This window comes from Salmo trutta, chromosome 4 (genome assembly GCF_901001165.1).
Source record: "Salmo trutta chromosome 4, fSalTru1.1, whole genome shotgun sequence".
Lineage (NCBI taxonomy): Eukaryota > Metazoa > Chordata > Actinopteri > Salmoniformes > Salmonidae > Salmo > Salmo trutta.
The window spans coordinates 56223614-56245292 of NC_042960.1; the positions used below are offsets into that span (position 1 = coordinate 56223614).

A 21679-nucleotide genomic window follows, 5' to 3' on the forward strand; every position below is an offset into this window, starting at 1 on the left:
CAGGTGACAGCATTTAGCCAACAAAGGTTTATTATGTATTTCGTAAAATGTAGGCCTATTTTAGAATTTTAGAATTTCTTCATCTGTTAGACTACATTTTAAAAGCTCAAATAACATTTAATTGTGTTTATGTAGTTTGAGTACCAGTCTCCTCAGCTAACATTCCACTCTTGTTCATGCCACTCCTTACCAAAGATACTGGCCTTTCAGAAATCTCAATGTTCAATATGTGCTGGATTTACAACGGAGTTGCTTATTGGTTGTTGGATATAACATGACTATTTTCCATGACAACATGTCAAGCCTAGAAAATATAATTAGAATGTATAACAACGTCAAAAACAAACATTTACCTGTTAGCTAAACAAGTTGTTGTATTTCGAGGCTTAAAATCAAAACTAAGACGTTTTGTGGTTGGAATTGCAGTATGTATTTAGTTTGAGAATTTAGACATGAGTTAGCAACTTTTGACAGACTGGTTTCATCTCGGGACAAACAGAAAATGGTTTCTTAGCAACCGGATACCTACGCGTTTTGTGGAGAAAAAAAGGTGTTCCAATATTTGCATAATCGTTGTGATTGGAGGATAGGTGTGAGGTTTATCGAATAGGATTCATATTTAATCAGAATATTCATATTTGAAGATGGCAGACTAAAGCCAGTTTCTTTGGCACACGACATGGAGTACAGGGAGTTGATTAGCTGAAGAGACTGGTACCCAGGCTAGTGTTTATGGACTATTTTGGCCATTCAACTGTTAAACTTGGGATATCCTAGCTCTCATGATCATTATCTAAAAAAGTACGCTAAAAAAGTACGTTTCTGATTGTATCCTTAATGTTACTTGGTTCATCCTTGGTAGACAATACCATTTATTTGCGCCGCTGAGGTCACGTGAGTCAGGTGGATAATGTTGAGCACAAGATGAAAGGCTCCAGTGTATTTCAGCAGCATCCCTGCCGCCGTGCGCGTACTGCCACCAGCTGTTGCTTTTAGCAAGCACAACACTATCCAGTTCGTGACAGACGCAATTCAGAGACAAGCTGCGAAAGGATAGAAACAACGACCTGAGTTGTTTTTTTCTTCTCATTTCTGTATTCTAATGTTCCCTTTTTCCATGGTGTCCACTGTAATTTACGCACAAACACGTCTTACATCTGGGTACCACTTTGAAGGGAAGATAGGCTAACTGAATGTCCTCAGCTGAAAGGTAAGTTCACTTTTTATTTTTTTACATTAAATTAATTTGGGCTATCTGAAATTATTACTTTATTACAATAAAATATGTTAAGAGTTATATCCCTATAGGATATTTGAAATAACTAATAGCTGAAATGGAAACATCCTAATATTCCGTGGCAAATATTTCTGTATTTTGTGTTGTCTGGCAGATACCTTTTATTGAAAGCTCATCCAACACATCTGATCTGTTAGTTTGATGGCTCAAAACATACATTTATAGGTCGGTTGTCAGTGTCAGTTGTCAGTTAAAGAGAAACATATTGACAGATGTGCTGTAATCATCATTGTTACAGTGGCTCAAATAGCTTCTAATTCACCTCCAAGACCATTTTCAACATCCTCTCACAAACGTGTTTTTCATAAACCATGTTTGGTCCTAAATATTTGAATATTCAAAGTAATAAGATGCTACTACAGTGGGGGAAAAAAGTATTTAGTCAGCCACCAATTGTGCAAGTTCTCCCACTTAAAAAGATGAGAGAGGCCTGTAATTTTCATCATAGGAACACGTCAACAATGACAGACAAAATGAGAAAACAAAATCCAGAAAATCACATTGTAGGATTTTAATGAATTTATTTGCAAATTATGGTGGAAAATAAGTATTTGGTCAATAACAAAAGTTTATCTCAATACTTTGTTATATACCCTTTGTTGGCAATGACACAGGTCAAAGGTTTTCTGTAAGTCTTCACAAGGTTTTCACACACTGTTGCTGGTATTTTGGCCCATTCCTCCATGCAGATCTCCTCTAGAGCAGTGATGTTTTGGGGCTGTCGCTGGGCAACACGGACTTTCAACTCCCTCCAAATATTTTCTATGGGGTTGAGATCTGGAGACTGGCTAGGCCACTCCAGGACCTTGAAATGCTTCTTACGAAGCCACTCCTTCGTTGCCCGGGCGGTGTGTTTGGGATCATTGTCATGCTGAAAGACCCAGCCACGTTTCATCTTCAATGTCCTTGCTGATGGAAGGAGGTTTTCACTCAAAATCTCACGATACATGGCCCCATTCATTCTTTCCTTTACACGGATCAGTCGTCCTGGTCCCTTTGCAGAAAAACAGCCCCAAAGCATGATGTTTCCACCCCCATGCTTCACAGTAGGTATGGTGTTCTTTGGATGCAACTCAGCATTCTTTGTCCTCCAAACACGACGAGTTGAGTTTTTACCAAAAAGTTCTATTTTGGTTTCATCGGACCATATGACATTCTCCCAATCCTCTTCTGGATCATCCAAATGCTCTCTAGCAAACTTCAGACGGGCCTGGACATGTACTGGCTTAAGCAGGGGGACACGTCTGGCACTGCAGGATTTGAGTCCCTGGCGGCGTAGTGTGTTACTGATGGTAGGCTTTGTTACTTTGGTCCCAGCTCTCTGCAGGTCATTCACTAGGTCCCCCCGTGTGGTTCTGGGATTTTTGCTCACCGTTCTTGTGATCATTTTGACCCCACGGTGTGAGATCTTGCGTGGAGCCCCAGATCGAGGGAGATTATCAGTGGTCTTATGTCTTCCATTTCCTAATAATTGCTCCCACAGTTGATTTCTTCAAACCAAGCTGCTTACCTATTGCAGATTCAGTCTTCCCAGCCTGGTGCAGGTCTACAATTTTGTTTCTGGTGTCCTTTGACAGCTCTTTGGTCTTGGCCATAGTGGAGTTTGGAGTGTGACTGTTTGAGGTTGTGGACAGGTGTCTTTTATACTGATAACAAGTTCAAACAGGTGCCATTAATACAGGTAACGAGTGGAGGACAGAGGAGCCTCTTAAAGAAGAAGTTACAGGTCTGTGAGAGCCAGAAATCTTGCTTGTTTGTAGGTGACCAAATACTTATTTTCCACCATAATTTGCAAAGAAATTCATAAAAAATCCTCAATGTGATTTTCTGGATTTTTTTTCTCATTTTGTCTGTCATTGTTGACGTGTACCTATGATGAAAATTACAGGCCTCTCTCATCTTTTTAAGTGGGAGAACTTGCACAATTGGTGGCTGACTAAATACTTTCCCCCCCCACTGTATAAGGTTAAGAAGATGATATTCCTATATGGAATGATTGATGATGGATTAACTGAAGGTAACTCCTATGCCCAAGGACTCTAATGCCTGACAGAGTTTTTGTGTGTTTGATGGTTGTCCAGCGTAGCAGAGAAACTCAATCTATGGCCTGGTGACAGCAGCAGTGTTTGTGAGAACAGACTGTCATCACATTATCTGCTGTGGAGGACAGACACGTTGGAGGGTTGCTAGCTCCTGTTACGTTCCAACCTCACACCACAAAGACTTGTTTCCGACGGATTTAGTGACCATGATCCGTTCACTTTTCAGACCCAGGTCAATTTCCTTAAGGAAAAGGTTTTGACACCTACTGAATAGTGGCCATGACTTTTATGGTGGATGATGCTGGTCTATAGAGAATAAGAAGGAAAGGGAGAGAGAGGGGGTAGAGGAGCTTGGACATGATGGACTATGGCCTAAATTCAGTCAATGCTATCAGGGTGGTATTTCACCTGAGGTAAAGCTCTTGTGTGATCCTCTATAAATGTGTTGTAGACCTTGTGTGTGGTGACCTCTGGTCTCTACCATTGGCTAAGGAATCTATCATGCAGGGTGACACACACACACACACACACACACACACACACACACACACACACACACACACACACACACACACACACACACACACACACACACACACACACACACACACACACACACACACACACACACACACACACACGTTATCTGTTACCAAGATGGTCTAATGCCTCTCAACTTTGGACCGCTTGACATCTATCATCATTACCAGTTTGAATAAAGTTACCAGTATTGTGTCTGTTGGTTGTGTTGATGTAAACAGATCACATGTGAAAGGAGATAGCTATAATGATGATGCATAGAGATGACACACTTCTCCAAATCCATAGTCACAATGGTAATCCCCTGTCCGTCCTCATCCCCTTGCAACATTAATGTACCAGACTCCTCTGTGTGAGCTCTCAGGGCTCAGGCCTTGGATGTGACTTCTACAAGTCGTCAGATTCATATTTTAACTTTGGACAAGAACAGAACATTCTGAGATTCTGAGACCTGGAAGTGTTAATGTCTGATTTCCCATTGTAAACAAGTGAGTTATAGCAACGGCACGTATGAAGGATGAATACAAGGTAAGATATGCCATCTCAGGCATAATCTATCATATCCAAGCTCCTTTACGCTCTGTCTCTCCATCTCCTTCTCTAGCATCATCCACCAGAAAAGGAAAATGCACTAATTACACTGAACAAAAATTAACACAACATGCAACAATTTCAAAGATTTTACTGAATTACAGTTCATATAATAAAATCTGTCAATTGAAATAAATTAATTAGGCCCTAATCTATGGATTTCACATCACTGGGAATACAGATATGCATATGTTGGTCATAGATACCTTTTTAAAAAAGTAGGGGCGTAGATCAGAAAACCAGTCAGTATCTGTTGGGACCACCATTTACCTCAAGCAGCGTGACACATCACCTTCTCATTGAGTTGATCAGGCTGTTGATTGTTGCCTGTGGAATGTTGTCCCACTCCTCTTTAATGGCTGTGCGAAGTTGCTGGATATTGGCGGGAACTGGAACATGCTGTCATACACGTCGATCAAGAGCATCCCAAACTTGTGTACAGATCCTTGTGACATGGGGCTGTGCATTATCATGCTGAAACATGAAGTCGATAAAATGCAATTGTGTTCGTTGTCCGTAGCTTATGCCTGCACATACCATAACCCCACCACCACCATGGGGCACTCTGTTCACATCGTTTAATCAGCAAACCGCTCGCCCACACGACGCCATACACGCTGTCTGCCATCTTCCCGGTACAGTTGAAATCGGGATTAATCCATGAAGAGCACACTTCTCGGTTACGACGCCGAACTGCATTTAGGTCAAGACCTTGGTGAGGACGACAGGCATGCAGATGAGCTTCCCTGAGACGGTTTCTGACAGTTTGTGCAGAAATTCCTGGTTGTGCAAACCCACAGTTTCATCAGCTGTCCGGGTGGCTGGTCTCAGATGATCCCTCAGGTGAAGAAGCCAGATGTGGAGGTCCTGGGCTGGCGTGGTTACACGTGGTCTGTGTTTCTGAGGCCGGTTGGACGTGCTGAGAAATTCTCTAAAATGACGTTGGAGGCGGATTATGGTAGAGAAATTAACATTCAATGCTCTAGCAACAGCTCTGGTGGATATTCCTGCAGTCAGCATGCCAATTGCACGCTCCCTCAACTTGAGACATCTGTGGCATTGTGTTGTGTGACAAAACTGCACATTTTAGAGTGGCCTTTTATTGGCCCCAGCACAAGGTGCACCTGTGTAATGATCATGCTGTTTAATCAGCTTCTTGATATGCCACACCTGTCAGGTGGCTAGATTATCTTGGCAAAGGAGAAATGCTCACTAACTGGGATGTAAACAAATTTGTGCACAAAATTTGAGAGAAATAACCTTTTTGTCCCTATACAACATTTCTGGGATCTTTTCTTTCAGCTCATGAAACATAGGACCAAGACTTTACATGTTGCGTTTATATTTTTGTTCCGTATGGTAGGGGTAATACATTTTCCTTAAGGAGACTGACCTGGGGAAACAAGTCCTTGTGGTCGGAGGCTGAAAGGCTGTTCCTGGAGAGCTACATGTTATGGCTGTCAGCTTTTGCTTCAGTGCATGATTAATGATTATTTAATCAATTGCTGTTTAGGGTTTAAGTGTCGGGCTTGGTCAGAACCAAAGCCTGCAAAGTGCCAACCATCTCAGAGGGTTGGTGACTGGTACTGTACTGTGTTACAGGGGTTCAACTGTCACTGTGATCACCCTGCCCATTAGATCTAACCTATCTGATCTCTTCTCCTCTGCAGTTCTGTAGCCTAACAAAGAGTGCTTTAGCCTCTGGGGTGGACGTGCCTTGTCATTAGCTGTTTATCTCCTCCCACCTGGACCTGTCTGACCTTTAACCCAGCCTCCTGCTCCTTTGAACCGGACTGTTCTCTTTGGCAGTATGAGCGAGAAGCGAGGATGTCCCTTTCAGCTGCTGAACCGTGCGCACAGAGACCACGGTGGTAGTGGTGGCGGAGGATCCAAGACCTTCGGGCCAAATGGTCATGCCACCACCAGCCTTACCAACCCGGGACGGAGCCCCATGGGTGGGAGCCAAGGCATGGGCACCATGGACAGTGACAGGTCCCTGGCCCTGGATGAGGCTGCCACTGCTGCTGCTAACAGTACACGCTACTCTCCTGTTTCACTGAAACTGGAGCCCACAGCGGTGAATAATGGATCAGACACTCCCTGCAGCCCACAGACGGACACAAAGGACCCACCGTTGCAGATCGACGGCCGGCCCCCTGCCCACTGCCCTAACCCTCCTCTCCCTCCAGCCAGCCAGCTGCGCGCCACCATACACTCCCAGAGCCCCTACGTCACCAAGACTAGCATGCAGGGGGATGTCTACAACTTCCTAGAGAGACCCGCTGGATTGAGATGCTTCCTCTACCACTTCTTGGTGTGAGTACCTACAGTACACTTTCATCCTTTGCTGGTCACTTTAACATACATGTAGGCAGCTAAAGGACTACCCACTTGGCAGACACTGGTTGAATCAACATTGTTTCCACGTCATTTCAATGAAATTACATTGAACCAACGTGGAATAGATGTTGAATTGACGTCTGTGCCCAGTGGGTAGACAGCTTCTCTAGATCAGTGGTTTTCAACCGGTGTGCCTTGAGGAACTCTCAGGTGTGCCGTACATATTTTGCTAATCTTGATTTTAAAAAGTATCTCACAAATGTGACCTGTGGAGTGTACATGTCATTTTGACCTGGGAGCACCAGTGCCACTCAGATAATACATTTTACGGCGCATGGTTACGTCTGTATCATTGTTTCAAGTCTTTTGTGCTCAGGCTGTTACATTTGAATCATCTGAGGGGGGCGCATCAAGAGCAAAGTAATTTGTATAATTTTACTTCACCTGTGAGAATCATTAGCATATGCAAGTCTGACTAGGCTTAGCTATACTACAGTCTCTGCCATAGATAAAAAACAGAGCAATGCAGAAAACCTCTCGTTTCTAGCTCAAACTGTTCAAAACTGAAGACATATTTTACCAGAGCTACATTTTTTTCTTTCTGGTGTGGATTGCGGGACGCTCTTAAAGGGGTACACATCAAATTAATCACCATGAGTAAGGAACTATGCAAACTATTAAAATAGTTCAAATAAACACTATTTCATCTATTAAAAGTTTGTCACAGAAAATAGATAATTTGCAGTGTGGTTCAGATGAGATGGAGGTCATTACCACTAAATAAATTAATAAGGACATTTTAGGTGTGCCGCAGAATTTTCTATATCAAGGTGTGTCATGGTTCAAAAAGGTTTGGGAACCACTGCCCTAAAAAACACAAATTCCTAAATATAACATTAAATATATCTTTATGAATAATATTAACATTTACATTTTCTGCAAAGTTTGAAAGCCACACATTTCTATTTGAACCCACCTCCACATTTGCATAGGGAGTGATGTGTCACATTTTCTGGCCTATCCAGACAAAGGAACAATTTCCTGTGCCTGTGACACTCACAGCTGCGCTTGCAATAGCGCATATGAAACAGTCTTGACATGAAAAAATACTAAATAATTTAATAGAATTGAAACAAGATCCATTTCTCTTGGTCACAGATGGACGAAATCACTTTGTGCTTAAAGCTGAAGTTGTACATTTGAATGGTGTCTCTGAGTCGCTCAGTGGATATTGTCGTCAGTTATATGAAATAGTGCCAATATTGTACTGTCACTAAGTATGATCATATTTGTTTTACAGTTATGACAAAGGTGAAATCTTATAGTAAGTACTTTATAATTTGATTGTTAATATATTTAGAGTGCGTTTCAGTCATTTAAATTCCTATTTCCCCATATTTGTTGAATAGTAAAAAAATAATGTATGATTTTTCATATTTTCGTAATATTTGTACTATGTACTTGAGCTTGTGTCCTCAAAAGTGAGTGCACCTTAGCAATTTAGAACTATTTTTACCAGAAAGGTGAGTTCCAGACCTTTCTAAAACTAGGCAACTTTACCAGTTATTGTTGATGGCCATCTCATGAAAAATAATTACGTTTGGGTATGTCTATTTAGGCGGGATCCTAATTGTTGCCCCATCATTCAAGAGGTTGGATAATACCGCTTCTACTGTTTATTGACTTAACCTCAAGTTCAACACCCACTGTTTAAAACCTCTAGAGGATCTGTGTGTCCCCCGCGGGACGTTTGACCTAACGTGCGCGCAGGTAGCCTAGTGGTTAGAGCGTGGGCCAGTAACTGGAAGGTTGCTGTATTGAATCCCCGAGCTGACAAGGTAAAAATCTGTAATTCTGCCCCTGGGCAAGGCAGATACCCCACTGTTCTCCGGATGCCGCTCTGCTCCACTCCTCTCTGCTCCGCTCCATCAGGCCTTCCAGGACACACACGAGAGGAGAAAAAAGAAGGATGTGTAAAGGGCTGTGTACAGCACCCATGACAGGTTAATAGGCCTGCTCTTCATTATGATGACACAGATAGATAGGCAGGCAGGCAGAGAGGGTAGAAGGGTGAGTGGTTCTGTGCCTGGCTGACAGTGTTTCCAGCCCTATCCATCACTCCTCTTGTCTGGCTTGTCAAGACCAGAGCCAGGGACAGGCACTACGTAGTGAGAAGAAACAGACTGAACCGATGCCACGTTATCAGCTCAGAAATGACATCCGCCTCTGGGCCACACACGGACATGGACTCACAGGCATGCACATAATGAATGACAGGTACAAAGACATGCATACACTCTGTCTCTGTATCTCTCTCACACACACAAACACACAGATAAATATAGTCTAGTACGGAAGAAATCCCTTGGGCTACCCACAGCGTACTCGGACAGGGTCCATAAATCCCCTGGGCTCCCGAGCGGCGCAGAAGTCTAAGTCACTGCATCTCAGTACGTCTTTGTCCTTTTGTCTTGTCGTGTCCCATGTATGTGTATATATATATATTTACATCTTATCTTCGCATATCTTTTTATATATATTTTTTTCTAAAAACTCAATCTCAAAACACTCTCCTGCAACCCGCCTCACCAATTAAAAAAAAAAAGTATTTTTTACCTCAAATCTGAAATCCACAACAGAAGCTAGCCAGCAGTTAGCCAGAGGTTGGCCAGTTCACTGGCTAACGTTGGAGTTCAGCTAGCCACGGTTGGCGGTCATCAGCTATCCCTTAGCTCGAAAAGCTATCGCCAGTTTTGTACAGCACGACTCAGACCAGAGCATACCGGACCTATTTTCTCTCCATATCCCCGGATTTCTACCGCAGGCTCTGGACATTTACACCTGGATCTTGCAGCTAGCTAGCTGCTAGCCAGCTGAAGAGTTCCATCAGCCACTCCTGGGCTACAGTCACCTATCCGGACCCGTTTTACTGCCGATGCGGAGCCCCATCGGGCCTTCACGACTGGACTACCGACGTTATCTGCCCGAGGGAGTTATCCAACTGGCCCCTCCGTTGCGACATAACCTGAATGCCCATCAGCGGCCCGCTAATCGTTAGCTGTCTTATCGGCGGCTATCTGAATAGGTCTATCGGACAATTTTCTTGGGCCACTATAACTATTTTGGCAATTGGACTGGTCCCCCCTACCACACGGAACCCCTCTAATCTACTGACGGAAACGTACGAGGTGGCTAAAAACAGACCTCCCTCCATCTTCCACCAGCTAGCTGCTACCTATGGCCCGGCTAGCTGTCTGAATCTCACGGGACCCTTATGATCACTCGGGTAAACATGCCTCTCCTTAATGTCAATATGCCTTGTCCATTGCTGTTCTGGTTAGTGTTTATTGGCTTATTTCACTGTAGAACCTCTAGCCCTGCTCATTATACCTTATCCAACCTTTCAGTTCCACCACCCACACATACTATGACATCTTCTGGTTTCAATGATGTTTCTAGAGACAATATTTCTCTCATCATCACTAAATGCCTAGGTTTACCTCCACTGTATTCACATCCTACCATACCTTTGTCTGTACATTATACCTTGAAGCTATTTTATCGCCCCCAGAAACCTGCTCCTTTTACTCTCTATTCTGGATGTCATAGACGACCAATTCTCATAGCTTTTAGCCGTACCCTTATCCTAATCCTCCTCTGTTCTTCTGGTGATGTAGAGGTGAATCCAGGCCCTGCAGTGCCTAGCTCCACTCCTATTCCCCAGGCGCTCTTTTTTGATGACTTCTGTAACTGTAATAGCCTTGGTTTCATGCATGTTAACATTAGAAGCCTTCTCCCTAAGTTTGTTTTATGCACTGCTTTAGCACAGTCTGCCAACCCGGATGTCCTAGCCGTGTCTGAATCCTGGCTTAGGAAGTCTACCAAAAACTCTGAAATCTTCATCCCTAACTACAACATTTTCAGACAAGATAGAATGGCCAAAGGGGGCGGTGTTGCAATCTACTGCAGAGTTCTGTCCTACTATCCAGGTCTGTACTCAAACAATTTGAACTTCTACTTTTAAAAATCCATCTCTCTAAAAACAAGTCTCTCACCGTTGCCGCCTGCTATAGACCACCCTCTGCCCCCAGCTGTGCTCTGGACACCATATGTGAACTGATTGCCCCCCATCTATCTTCAGAGCTCGTGCTGCTAGGTGACCTAAACTGGGACATGCTTAACACCCCAGCCATCCTACAATCTAAGCTTGATGCCCTCAATCTCACACAAATTATCAATGAACCTACCAGGTACCACCCCAAAGCCGTAAACACGGGCACCCTCTTAGATATCATCCTAACCAACTTGCCCTCTAAATACACCTCTGCTGTTTTCAACCAAGATCTCAGTGATCACTGCCTCATTGCCTGCATCCGTAATCGGTCAGCGGTCAAACGACCTCCACTCATCACTGTCAAACGCTCCCTGAAACATTTCAACAAGCAAGCCTTTCTAATCGACCTGGCACGGGTATCCTGGAAGGATATTGACCTCATCCCGTCAGTAGCGGATGCCTGGTTATTTTTTTTAAATGCCTTCCTCACCATCTTAAATAAGCATGCCCCATTCAAGAAATTTCGAACCAGGAACAGATATAGCCCTTGGTTCTCTCCAGACCTGACTGCCCTTAACAAACACAAAAACATCCTGTGGCGTTCTGCATTAGCATCCAACAGCCCCCGTGATATGCAACTTTTCAGGGAAGTTAGAAACCAATATACACAGGCAGTTAGAAAAGCCAAGTCTAGCTTTTGCAAGCAGAAATTTGCTTCCTGCAACACAAACTCAAAAAAGTTCTGGGACACTGTAAAGTCCATGGAGAATAAGAACACCTCCTCACAGCTGCCCACTGCACTGAGGATAGGAAACTCTGTCACCTCCGATAAATCCACTATAATTGAGAATTTCAATAAGCATTTTTCTACGGCTGGCCATGCTTTCCACCTGGCTACCCCTACCGCGGTCAACAGCACTGCACCCCCCACAGCTACTCGCCCAAGCCTTCCCCATTTCTCCTTCTCCCAAATCCAGTCAGCTGATGTTCTGAAAGAGCTGCAAAATCTGGACCCCTACAAATTAGCCGGGCTAGACAATCTGGACCCTTTCTTTCTAAAATGATCTGCCGAAATTGTTGCAACCCCTATTACTAGCCTGTTCAACCTCTCTTTCATGTCGTCTGAGATTCCAAAAGATTGGAAAGCAGCTGTTGTCAGCTGTTGACACTCTTGACCCAAACTGCTACATTCCTATATCTATCCTACCCTGCCTTTCTAAGGTCTTCGAAAGCCAAGTCAACAAACAGATTACCGACCATTTTGAATCCCACCGCACCTTCTCCGCTATGCAATCTGGTTTCAGAGCTGGTCATGGGTGCACCTCAGCCACGCTCAAGGTCCTAAACGATATCGTAACCGCCATCGATAAGAAACAATACTGTGCTGCCGTATTCATTGACCTGGCCAAGGCTTTCGACTCTGTCAATCACCATATCCTCATCGGCAGACTCAATAGCCTTGATTTCTCAAACGATTGCCTCGCCTGGTTCACCAACTACTTCTCTGATAGAGTTCAACGTGTCAAATCGGATGGCCTGTTGTCCGGGCCTCTGGTAGTCTCTATGGGGGTGCCACAGGGTTCAATTCTTGGGCCAACTCTTTTCTCTGAATACATCAATGATGTCGCTCTTGCTGCTGGTGAGTCTCTGATCCACCTCTACGCAGACGACACCATTCTGTATACTTCTGGCCCTTCTTTGGACACTGTGTTAACAACCCTGCAGACGAGCTTCAATGCCATTCAACTGCTCCAAATACCTCCAACTGCTCTTAAATACAAGTAAAACTAAATGCATGCTCTTCAACCGATCGATACCCGCACCTGCCCGCCCGTCCAGCATCACTACTCTGGATGGTTCTGACTCAGAATATGTGGACAACTACAAATATCTAGGTGTTTGGTTAGACTGTAAGCTCTCCTTCCAGACTCAGATCAAACATCTCCAATCCAAAGTTAAATCTAGAATTGGCTTCCTATTTCACAACAAAGCATCCTTCACTCATGCTGCCAAACATACCCTCGTAAAACTGACCATCCTACCGATCCTCGACTTCGGCGATGTCATTTCCAAAATAGCTTCCAATACCCTACTCAATAAACTGGATGCAGTCTATCACAGTGCCATCCGTTTTGTCACCAAAGCCCCATATACTACCCACCACTGCAACCTGTACGCTCTCGTTGGCTGGCCCTCGCTTTGTACTCGTCGCCAAACCCACTGGTTCCAGGTCATCTACAAGACCCTGCTAGGTAAAGTCCCCCCTTATCTCAGCTCACTGGTCACCATAGCAGCACCCATCTGTAGCACGCGCTCCAGCAGGTATATCTCTCTGGTCACCCCCAAAGCCAATTCCTCCTTTGGCCGTCTTTCCTTCCAGTTCTCTGCTGCCAATGACTGGAACGAACTCCAAAAATCTCTGAAACTCAAAACACTTATCTCCCTCACTAGCTTTAAGCACCAGCTGTCAGAGCAGCTCACAGATCACTGCACCTGTACATAGCCCATCTATAATTTAGCCCAAACAACTACCTCTTCCCCTACTGTGTTTATTTATTTATTTATTTTGCTCCTTTGCACCCCATTATTTCTATTTCTACTTTGCACTTTCTTCCACTACAAATCTACCATTCCAGTGTTTTACTTGCTATATTGTATTTACTTTGCCACCATGGCCTTTTTTGCCATTACCTCCCTTATCTCACCTCATTTGCTCACATTGTATATAGACCTCTTTTTCTACTGTATTATCGACTGTAAGTTTGTTTTACTCCATGTGTGACTCTGTGTTGTTGTATGTGTCGGACTGCTTTGCTTTATCTTGGCCAGGTCGCAATTGTAAATGAGAACTTGTTCTCAACTTGCCTACCTGGTTAAATAAAGGTGAAATTATTATTATTTTTTTTTAAAGTGCAAGGAGAGTCACTACAGTCCTTGGTTTGAATCCAGGCTGAATCACATCTGACCGTGATTGGGAGTCCCATAGGGTGGAGCACAATTGTACCAGCGGCGTTCTGGTTTGGCCGGGGTAGGCCGTCATTGTAAATAAGAATTTGCTCTTAACTGACTTGCCTAGATAAATAAAAAAATAAAAAGAATAAAGAATCTTATGCAGTGCTGTCAGCAGGCACTGCAGGCTCGCCAGAGAACAGACACTCTGGATCTCTGACGAACATGTCTTGTGCAGTACCCAGTAGATTTGAGTCTTTTATATAACATTATCTAACACAGGGGATAAGGCATGTGTTACCTCAGCCTCACTCAGCCCCTCAGACAACAGGCTCCTTTGATCCGTGGCTTGCCAAGCCTCTCACTTTCCTCAATGGCAGTGGACTGACTTAGACCCCAACGGGGAATTGCAATCAGTGGTAGAAACAGTACCCAACTGTCATACTTGAGTAAAAGTAAAGATACCTTAATAGAAAATGACTCAAGTAAAAGTAAATATACTTAGGCATCAAAAGTAAATGTAATTGCAAAAATATACTTAAGAATCAGAAGTAAAAGTATAAATCATTTCAAATTGCTTATTTAAGTAAACCTGACAGCACAATTTTGTGTTTTTATTTTAATATACAGATAGCCAGGGGCACACTACAACATGCAAACATCCTTTACAAATTAAACATTTGTGTTTAATGAGTCCGCCAGATCAGAGGCAGGGGATGCCCAGGGATGTTCTCTTGATAAGTGTGTGAATTGGGCCATTTTCCTGTCCTGCTAAGCATTCAAAATGTAACGAGTACTTTTGGGTTACAGTGAAAATGAATGGAGTAAAAAGTACATTATTTTCTTTAGGAATGTAGTGAAGTAAAAGTAAAGTAGTCAAAAATATGAATAGTAAAGTAAAGTACAGATACTGCAACAAACGACTTAAGTAGTATTTTTAAAATATTTTTACTTAAGTACTTTACACCACTGAATGCAGTTTACTGACTAAAGGCAGACAGCTTTACTGATTTTATATTCTGTTAATATTCCACCTTACACAGCTGATACAACCACACAAAGCTGATTATAGTTTTTTTACCTATGAGGTTGGCTGGCTGTGAACCGTGATGCTGCTTATCTCTGATGATCTTTCCATCTATTCATCTTCAGCTACATAACTAAGCGAGGAGGATTCTTCTGTTGCTGTGGACGCTGAGGTATCCTGCCTAAACCCATGGTGGATGGGTGAGGGCCTGTCAGAGCAGGCTGCTGGACAGATGTTATGATCAGAATATGAATACACTATTTCATAGTCAGCTTGCAGGTTTGAACCTGAGGACTGTTTGGCAAAACACACACAGGCACTCTGTAGAACATTGTTTCAGTTCAGTAATAGGGTATTTCTATAAACTAGGGTAGCAGTGAGGATTTCCTACACTGGACAACTTGTTACAGCTGTTGATAAGTAATTGATAGTAATCTGCAAAAAAAATGTAATGTCATTACATTTAGGTATAAGAGGGGATCATAGCTACTATATATTCAGTACAATTCATGAGTTGATTTAAAACCTGGATCGTCTCAGACCAGCCACCCAGACAGCTGATGAAACTGTGGGTTTGCACAACCAAAGAATTTCTGAAACTGGCTCATCTACGTGTTCGTTGTCTGCGTGTTCGTTGTCCTCGCCAGGGTCTTGACCTGACTGCAGTTCGGTGTCGTAACCAAAGACCTTGAAGCTCTCAAACCATTCTACTACAGCCCCATTGATGTGAATGGGGGTGTGCTCAGCCCTGCAATTCCTGTAGTTGTCACTGATTTAGAGAGGAGTAGGCAGGAGGCAGTCGCAGGTTTAGAACTACTGAATTTATTTAAGCACCATAGATTAAAACGGAACGAAACCCAAACGCTGTGGTGCTCAAAAAGTAAATCTCCATAAACAAAAAGGCCTTTTGTGGCACGATGGGTAACGATGCTTCGTGGGTGTCAGTTGTTGATGTGTGCAGAGGATCCCTGGTTCGAGCCCAGGTTGGGGCGAGGAGAGGGACGGAAGCTATACTGATACATGGAGAGATACATGAATGCCTAAGGAGAGATACATGAAATGAGGGTGAGATACGGTAATTGACGGGAGCTGTAATCTGTACGTCACCTCATTGACTCTCCTCAGGACTTTGAGCGGCCCCACAAACTGCGGGCTCAGCTTCCAGCAGGGCAGGCGGAGTGGCAGGTCCTTCGTAGAAAGCCAGACCCTGTCAACAGGGTGAAAGACCGGGGCCACACTGCTGTGACGATCGGCCAGTGCCTTCTGCCAGAAGACGTTGCGTTGGAGATGGGTATGCGCGGTGTTCACTCCTCCTCGGCGCGCCGAAACCAATCGTCCACTGCAGGAGCCTCGATCTGACTCCGGTGCCAGAGTGCCAGGGCCAGGTGATAGCCTAGAACACACTGAAAGGGTGTGAGGTTAGTGGAGGAGTGACAGAGGGAGTTTTGTGCATATTCTGCCCAAGGCAGAAATGCAGCCCACTCCCCCGGCCGGTCCTGACAGTAACAACGAAGGTACCTACCCGGTTCCTGATTTACTCTTTCCACCTGCCCATTTTATTTGGGACAGTACCTGGAGGTGAGGCTGACCGTGATCCCCAGTCGTTCCATGAAGGCCTTCCAGACACGGGTGAACTGAGGCCCACGTTCAGACACGATGTCCTCCGGGATCCCGTAGTGCCGGAAGACGTGAGAGAAGAGAGCCTCTGCGGTCTGCAGGGCCGTAGGGAGACCAGGCAGAGGAATCAAATGACAGGCTTTGGAAAACCAGTCCACAACAACCAGGTAGGTGGTGTGCCCCTCCGTGGGGGGAAGGTCTGTGACAAAGTCCACGGACCAGGGTCATTGTGGAACCGGCAGTAATTGGAGTTTGCAAATAGGGGAGGTGTCTAGGTGTCAGCTCTATTTGCAGGTGGAGCAGGAAGAGACGTAAACCCGGACGTCCCAGGCCAAGGTGGGCCACCAGTACTTGGCGGAGAGACAGGCGATAGTACAGGCTATACCTGGGTCCCCCGACACAGGTGCTGTGTGTGTCCAGGTGAGTAGACGTAGATACGCCCCTCAGGACAGTGGGCAGGTGAGGGCTCCTGTCACAGGGCTCGACGGATGTCCGCATCAACATTCCACACGACAGGAGCCACGATGCGGGACAGGAGAATAATGGGTGTCACTTTCTCCCTCCGATCCTCTGTGACATGCACCCGGGACAACGCATCGGCTTTAACGTTCTTTGATCCCGGCTAGTAGGAGAGGGTAAAGTCAAACATAGTGAAGAATAGGGCCCATCTGGCATGACGTGGGTTCAGCCTCTTTGCTGCTCGAATGTACTCCAAGTTGCTGTGGTCCGTCCAGACAATGAATGGGTGTTTAGCATCCTCCAGCCAGTGCCACCATGCTTTCAGCGCCTTCTTGACGGCCAACAACTCATGATCCCCCATGTCGTAATTCCGCTCTGCGGGGGACAGCTTCCATAGGTAGAAGGCGCATGGATGGAGTTTAGGCTGTGATCCAGTGCGTTGGAAGAGAACAGCCCCTACTCCAACCTCGGAGGCGTCCACCTCCACGATGAAGGGCAGAGAGGGGTCAGTGTGAGCCAAAACAGGTGCATTAGTAAAACGTTCCTTGAGTGCACGGAGGCTTCGTTGGCCTCCCCAGTCCAACGCAGCTGTCGAGGACCTCCCTTCAGGAGGGAGGTGAGATGGGCCACCACTGTGCTGAAACCCCCTTTGAAGCGCCTGAAATAGTTGGCAAAACCAAGGAAGCACTGCACCGCTTTGATGTTGGATGGAACAGGCTGCACGGTACTGCACTGACCCTCTGCTCTTCCATCTCCTCTCCAGCGGTAGATATCCGATAGCCCAGGAAGGAGACCGCCTGCTGAAAGAAAAGGCCCTTCTCTGCCTTGGCGTACAGGTGATGCCCTATCAGCCTCTCCAAAACGGACCTGACATGAGAGACATGTTGCTCGCGTGTAGTGGAGTACACCAAGATGTCTTCTATGTACACCACTACACAATGATCCAACATCTCTAAATACCTCATTAATGATTGATTAAAACATAGAGGGTGCATTTGTCAGGACGTAGGGCATTATCCTGTATTCGTAGTGCCCGGTGCTGGTGCTGAAGGCAGTCTTCCATTCATCCCCCTCTCTGATGCGCACCAGGTTGTAGGCACTGTTTAAATCCAAGTTAGTAAAGTACTTTGCACCATGCATCTGTTCGATCACAGTGGGTATGAGAGGCAGAGTATAACTGAATTTAGCAGTAATCTTATTCAGTGTCCTGTAATCGATACAGGGGTGGAGACCTCCCTCCTTCTTCATGAAAAAGAACGCCTCCTGGGTGTGTGCCTCCTGGACGTAGGCCTCCATGGCTTCGGTCTCTGCATGCGAGAGAGGGTAGATGTGCCCCTGAGGGAGGGTAGAACCAGACAGTAGGTTGATAGTGCAGGGCAAGCACATGGCACGGGCAGACACGTGGCACGGGTCTTCAAAAAGGCCACCTGTAGGTCCCGGTACTCCTCCAGGATAGGACGTGGGTGGCCTGGTCCGGACTTTCCACGGAGGTGGCACAGATTGACACAGAGAGACACCTCCCCTGACACTCCTGCGACCAACCCAACAACCCCCTCTCTGTCTACAATATACTGGGGTTATGCAACTGTAGCCAGGGGAAACCTAAAACTACGGGGTGTGCAGGAGAGTCTAAGATGAGTAAAGTGATGTGGTTGTGAGTAACTGTGAGTGAAATGGGAATCGTGGTCTGGAGCACCAGTCCTGTACCTAGGGGACAGTTCTCTAGGGCAAGGATTAGGATAGGGGGTTGTAAAGGGATTAGAGGAATGCGTAATGATAAGGCCACTGACTGGTCTAGGAAATTGCCTGCAGCACCTGAGTCCCCTAGGGCAGGGGACTCAGGTGCCAATGAGCTGGTCCAGAGTGAGGTCCTCATCGTGACAGGCCAGCTCGGTCTGGACGTCCGCCTGTAGCCCGCTGCGGAAACTGTCAACAGGGCCTGGTTGTTCCAGCCAGTGGACGCAGCCACCGTCTGGAAATCCAGAGCGTACTCTGACGCTGGCCTGGACCCCTGGCGTAGACGGAGGAGACGCTCACCTCCCTCTCAGCCTTCTGTAGGATGGTCGAGGACGGCACAGAGAAGTTGGGTGAAGCGCTCATAGGACTGCACTTCTGGACCGTCCCTCTCCCAGATGGCGTGCGCCCACTCCAGAGCCCCGCCTGTCAGCACCGAGATCACCAAGGCCACCTTGTCCCTCTCGGAGGCCGTCTCTGCATGACGGGTCAGGTGGAGGTCACACTGCAGGAGAAATCGCCTACAGTGAGCTGGGGTGCCATCAAACGGCTCCGGGAGGGGCAGGTGGACGTTGCTGATCGGACCGGGTGATGTAGATGGTGGTGGGGTGGCTGCAACGACCGCAGGGAGCTAGGAAGGTGGTGGTGTAGCCTTCAGTTGGCGTACGGCCTGGAGCACCTCGTCCATGGCAGTCCAGAGGGGCTCCAGGCACGAGTCGTGGTGGTGGAGCTTCACTCCTAAAGCGGAGAGGTTGGGATGTCCTGCTGCTTCCTGTTTTCTTGGGTCGGTCCTTCTGTCACTGGTGTAGGGAGGAGTAGGCAGGAGGCAGTCGCAGGTTTAGAACTACTGAATTTATTTAAACACCATAGATCAAAGCGGGACGAAACCCAAACGCTGTTGTGCTCAGAATATATCTTCATAAACAAAAAGGCACAGGGTGAACCCAAAGTGCAAAGTATAAAGTACTCAGGAAATAGTCGGAGAGATTCCTCTCAGGAAAACAAGTAACATTTTACAATGACCGACAAAGACAAATGGCAGAGGGAGTATATATACAGTGATAGAGGGGATTGGAATCAGGTGTGTGTAATGATGACGAGACAAGTCCGGGGTTGATGAGTGAAGGGCGTTTGCCAGGAGTAGGTTTGGCAGCAGCTAGAAGGCCGGCAACGCCCAAAGTGCTGAACAGGAGGGGGAGCCAAAGCGAAGGCTGGTGTGACAGTAGTTCACGATAAGGGAGAGGTTGTTGTTCTGGCACCACACTGCCAAGTCTTTGACCTCCTCCCTATAGGCTGTCTCATCGTCGTCGCTGATCAGGCCTACCACCGTCGTGTTGTCCTAAAACTTAATGATGGTGTTGGAGTCGAGTGCGGCCACGCAGTTGTGGGTGAACAGGGAGTACAGGAGGGGACTGAGCACGCACTCTTGAGGGGACCGTGTTGAGGATAAGTGTGACAGGTGTGTTGTTGCCTACCCTCACCACATGGGGCGGCCCGTCAGGAAGTCCAAGATCCAGTTGTAGAAGGAGGTGTTCAGTCCCAGGGTCCATAGCTTAGCGATGAGCTTGGAGGGCACTATGGCATTGAACGCTGTGCTTTAATGAACAGCATTCTCACATAGGTGTTGCTTTTGTCCAGGTGGGAAAGGGCAGTGTGGAGTGCAGTAGAGATTGTGTCATCTGTGGATCTGTTGAGGCGGTATGCAAATTGAAGTGGGTCCAGGGTTTCTGGGATGATGGTTTTGATGTGAGCCTTTCAAAGCATTCCATGGCTACAAATGGGAGTGCTATGGGGCGGTAGTCATTTAGCCAGGTTACCTAGGTGTTCTTAGGAACAGGGACTATGGTGGTTTGCTTGATACATGTAGGTATTACGGACTGGGTCAGAGAGAGGTTGAAAATGTCAGTGAAGACACTTGCCAGCTGACCTAGCATTATCTTATTGTATCTCAGTATCTTTCCAGTTACATAAGCTGATTCATAATTTGACACTTTGATTACGAAATCCTCATTTGGAAAAAGCTGTAATTTATTAGGGAGATAGCCATTGATGGATGTCCCTAATAATCTATTTCTCAGATGCAATAGGTTACATTTATTACTAGGGCTGTGACGGTCTTGGAATTTGAGGTTGTACACGGTCACCGACATAACCGTTCAATAAAGGGGAGGTCACAATTCTGTTTTTACACTTGTTTACATGGATATTTGAAACAAGCCATTACACTTCATTATTATCATGGCATTTCATTATTATTATTATTTAGGTTACTACTTATAAATATTTATCAACAAATTAAGAAATGCCAGGTTGGAGAGGATCTCTCCCATATTCGTATTGACACATTAACGGAGTCAAAATAAATATATATTTCTACCTTGTCTTTGTCTTTTGTCTTTTCTGCATAATAAAACAAATACAGATCCTATTTCAAAGCACAAAACCATTCGAATGAAGTCTGATGGGTTTTCACCCATTTTTCCTGAAATATTTGCAAATCTTCACAAACCCTGCTGCTGCGGTCATTCAATGGCAGTGGCATTGGCATTATGTTCATCAAAGAGAGGACTCCGTAATGAGAGAAGTAACATAGCCTAAGCTACTGAAAATAGTCATTTTACAAGATTATATCATGACTGGAACATTTGATTCGTATTAAAGACAGGCTACTTTAGGAAACTTTCTGAATTATGTTTTGATTTTTAAACAACTAATTGTTCAATGAGTTATTTTTTTTTAGCTCAATGCGCACATTGCACAGTTTCTCTAGAGATAAATCAGACCCAGCCTGATGCTTTGCCCAGGTATCTCTACCTGAAAATACATTATCTAAATGATTGATATTTGGTGTTCAGCAGTCATAAAAGTATGCCTTATTTACTTTGAAGAAATACAAAATAGTGATTTTGTCAGACAGCATAGGCAGCAGCCCTATAGAGATGAGATGATGACTTGGAATGAAATAATAAAGCCATCAGATAAAACAAATGTAATATAGGCTAAACAACAACTGCAATATTTTATTAAAG

The 21679-nt window shown here is 45.3% G+C and overlaps 1 protein-coding gene across 1 annotated transcript in view; it reads left to right on the forward strand.

The window, feature by feature from the left end:
- Nucleotides 1-1081: 1081 nt before the first annotated feature.
- Nucleotides 1082-21679, forward strand: part of LOC115192667 (potassium voltage-gated channel subfamily KQT member 1-like) — an 82787-nt gene continuing 62189 nt past the window's right edge. The window contains exons 1-2 of the mRNA XM_029751424.1: nucleotides 1082-1210; nucleotides 6141-6786. Of these exons, the coding sequence (XP_029607284.1) occupies nucleotides 6281-6786 (506 nt within the window). The 5' untranslated portion in view covers nucleotides 1082-1210; nucleotides 6141-6280. The remainder of the gene's footprint in view (nucleotides 1211-6140; nucleotides 6787-21679) is intronic.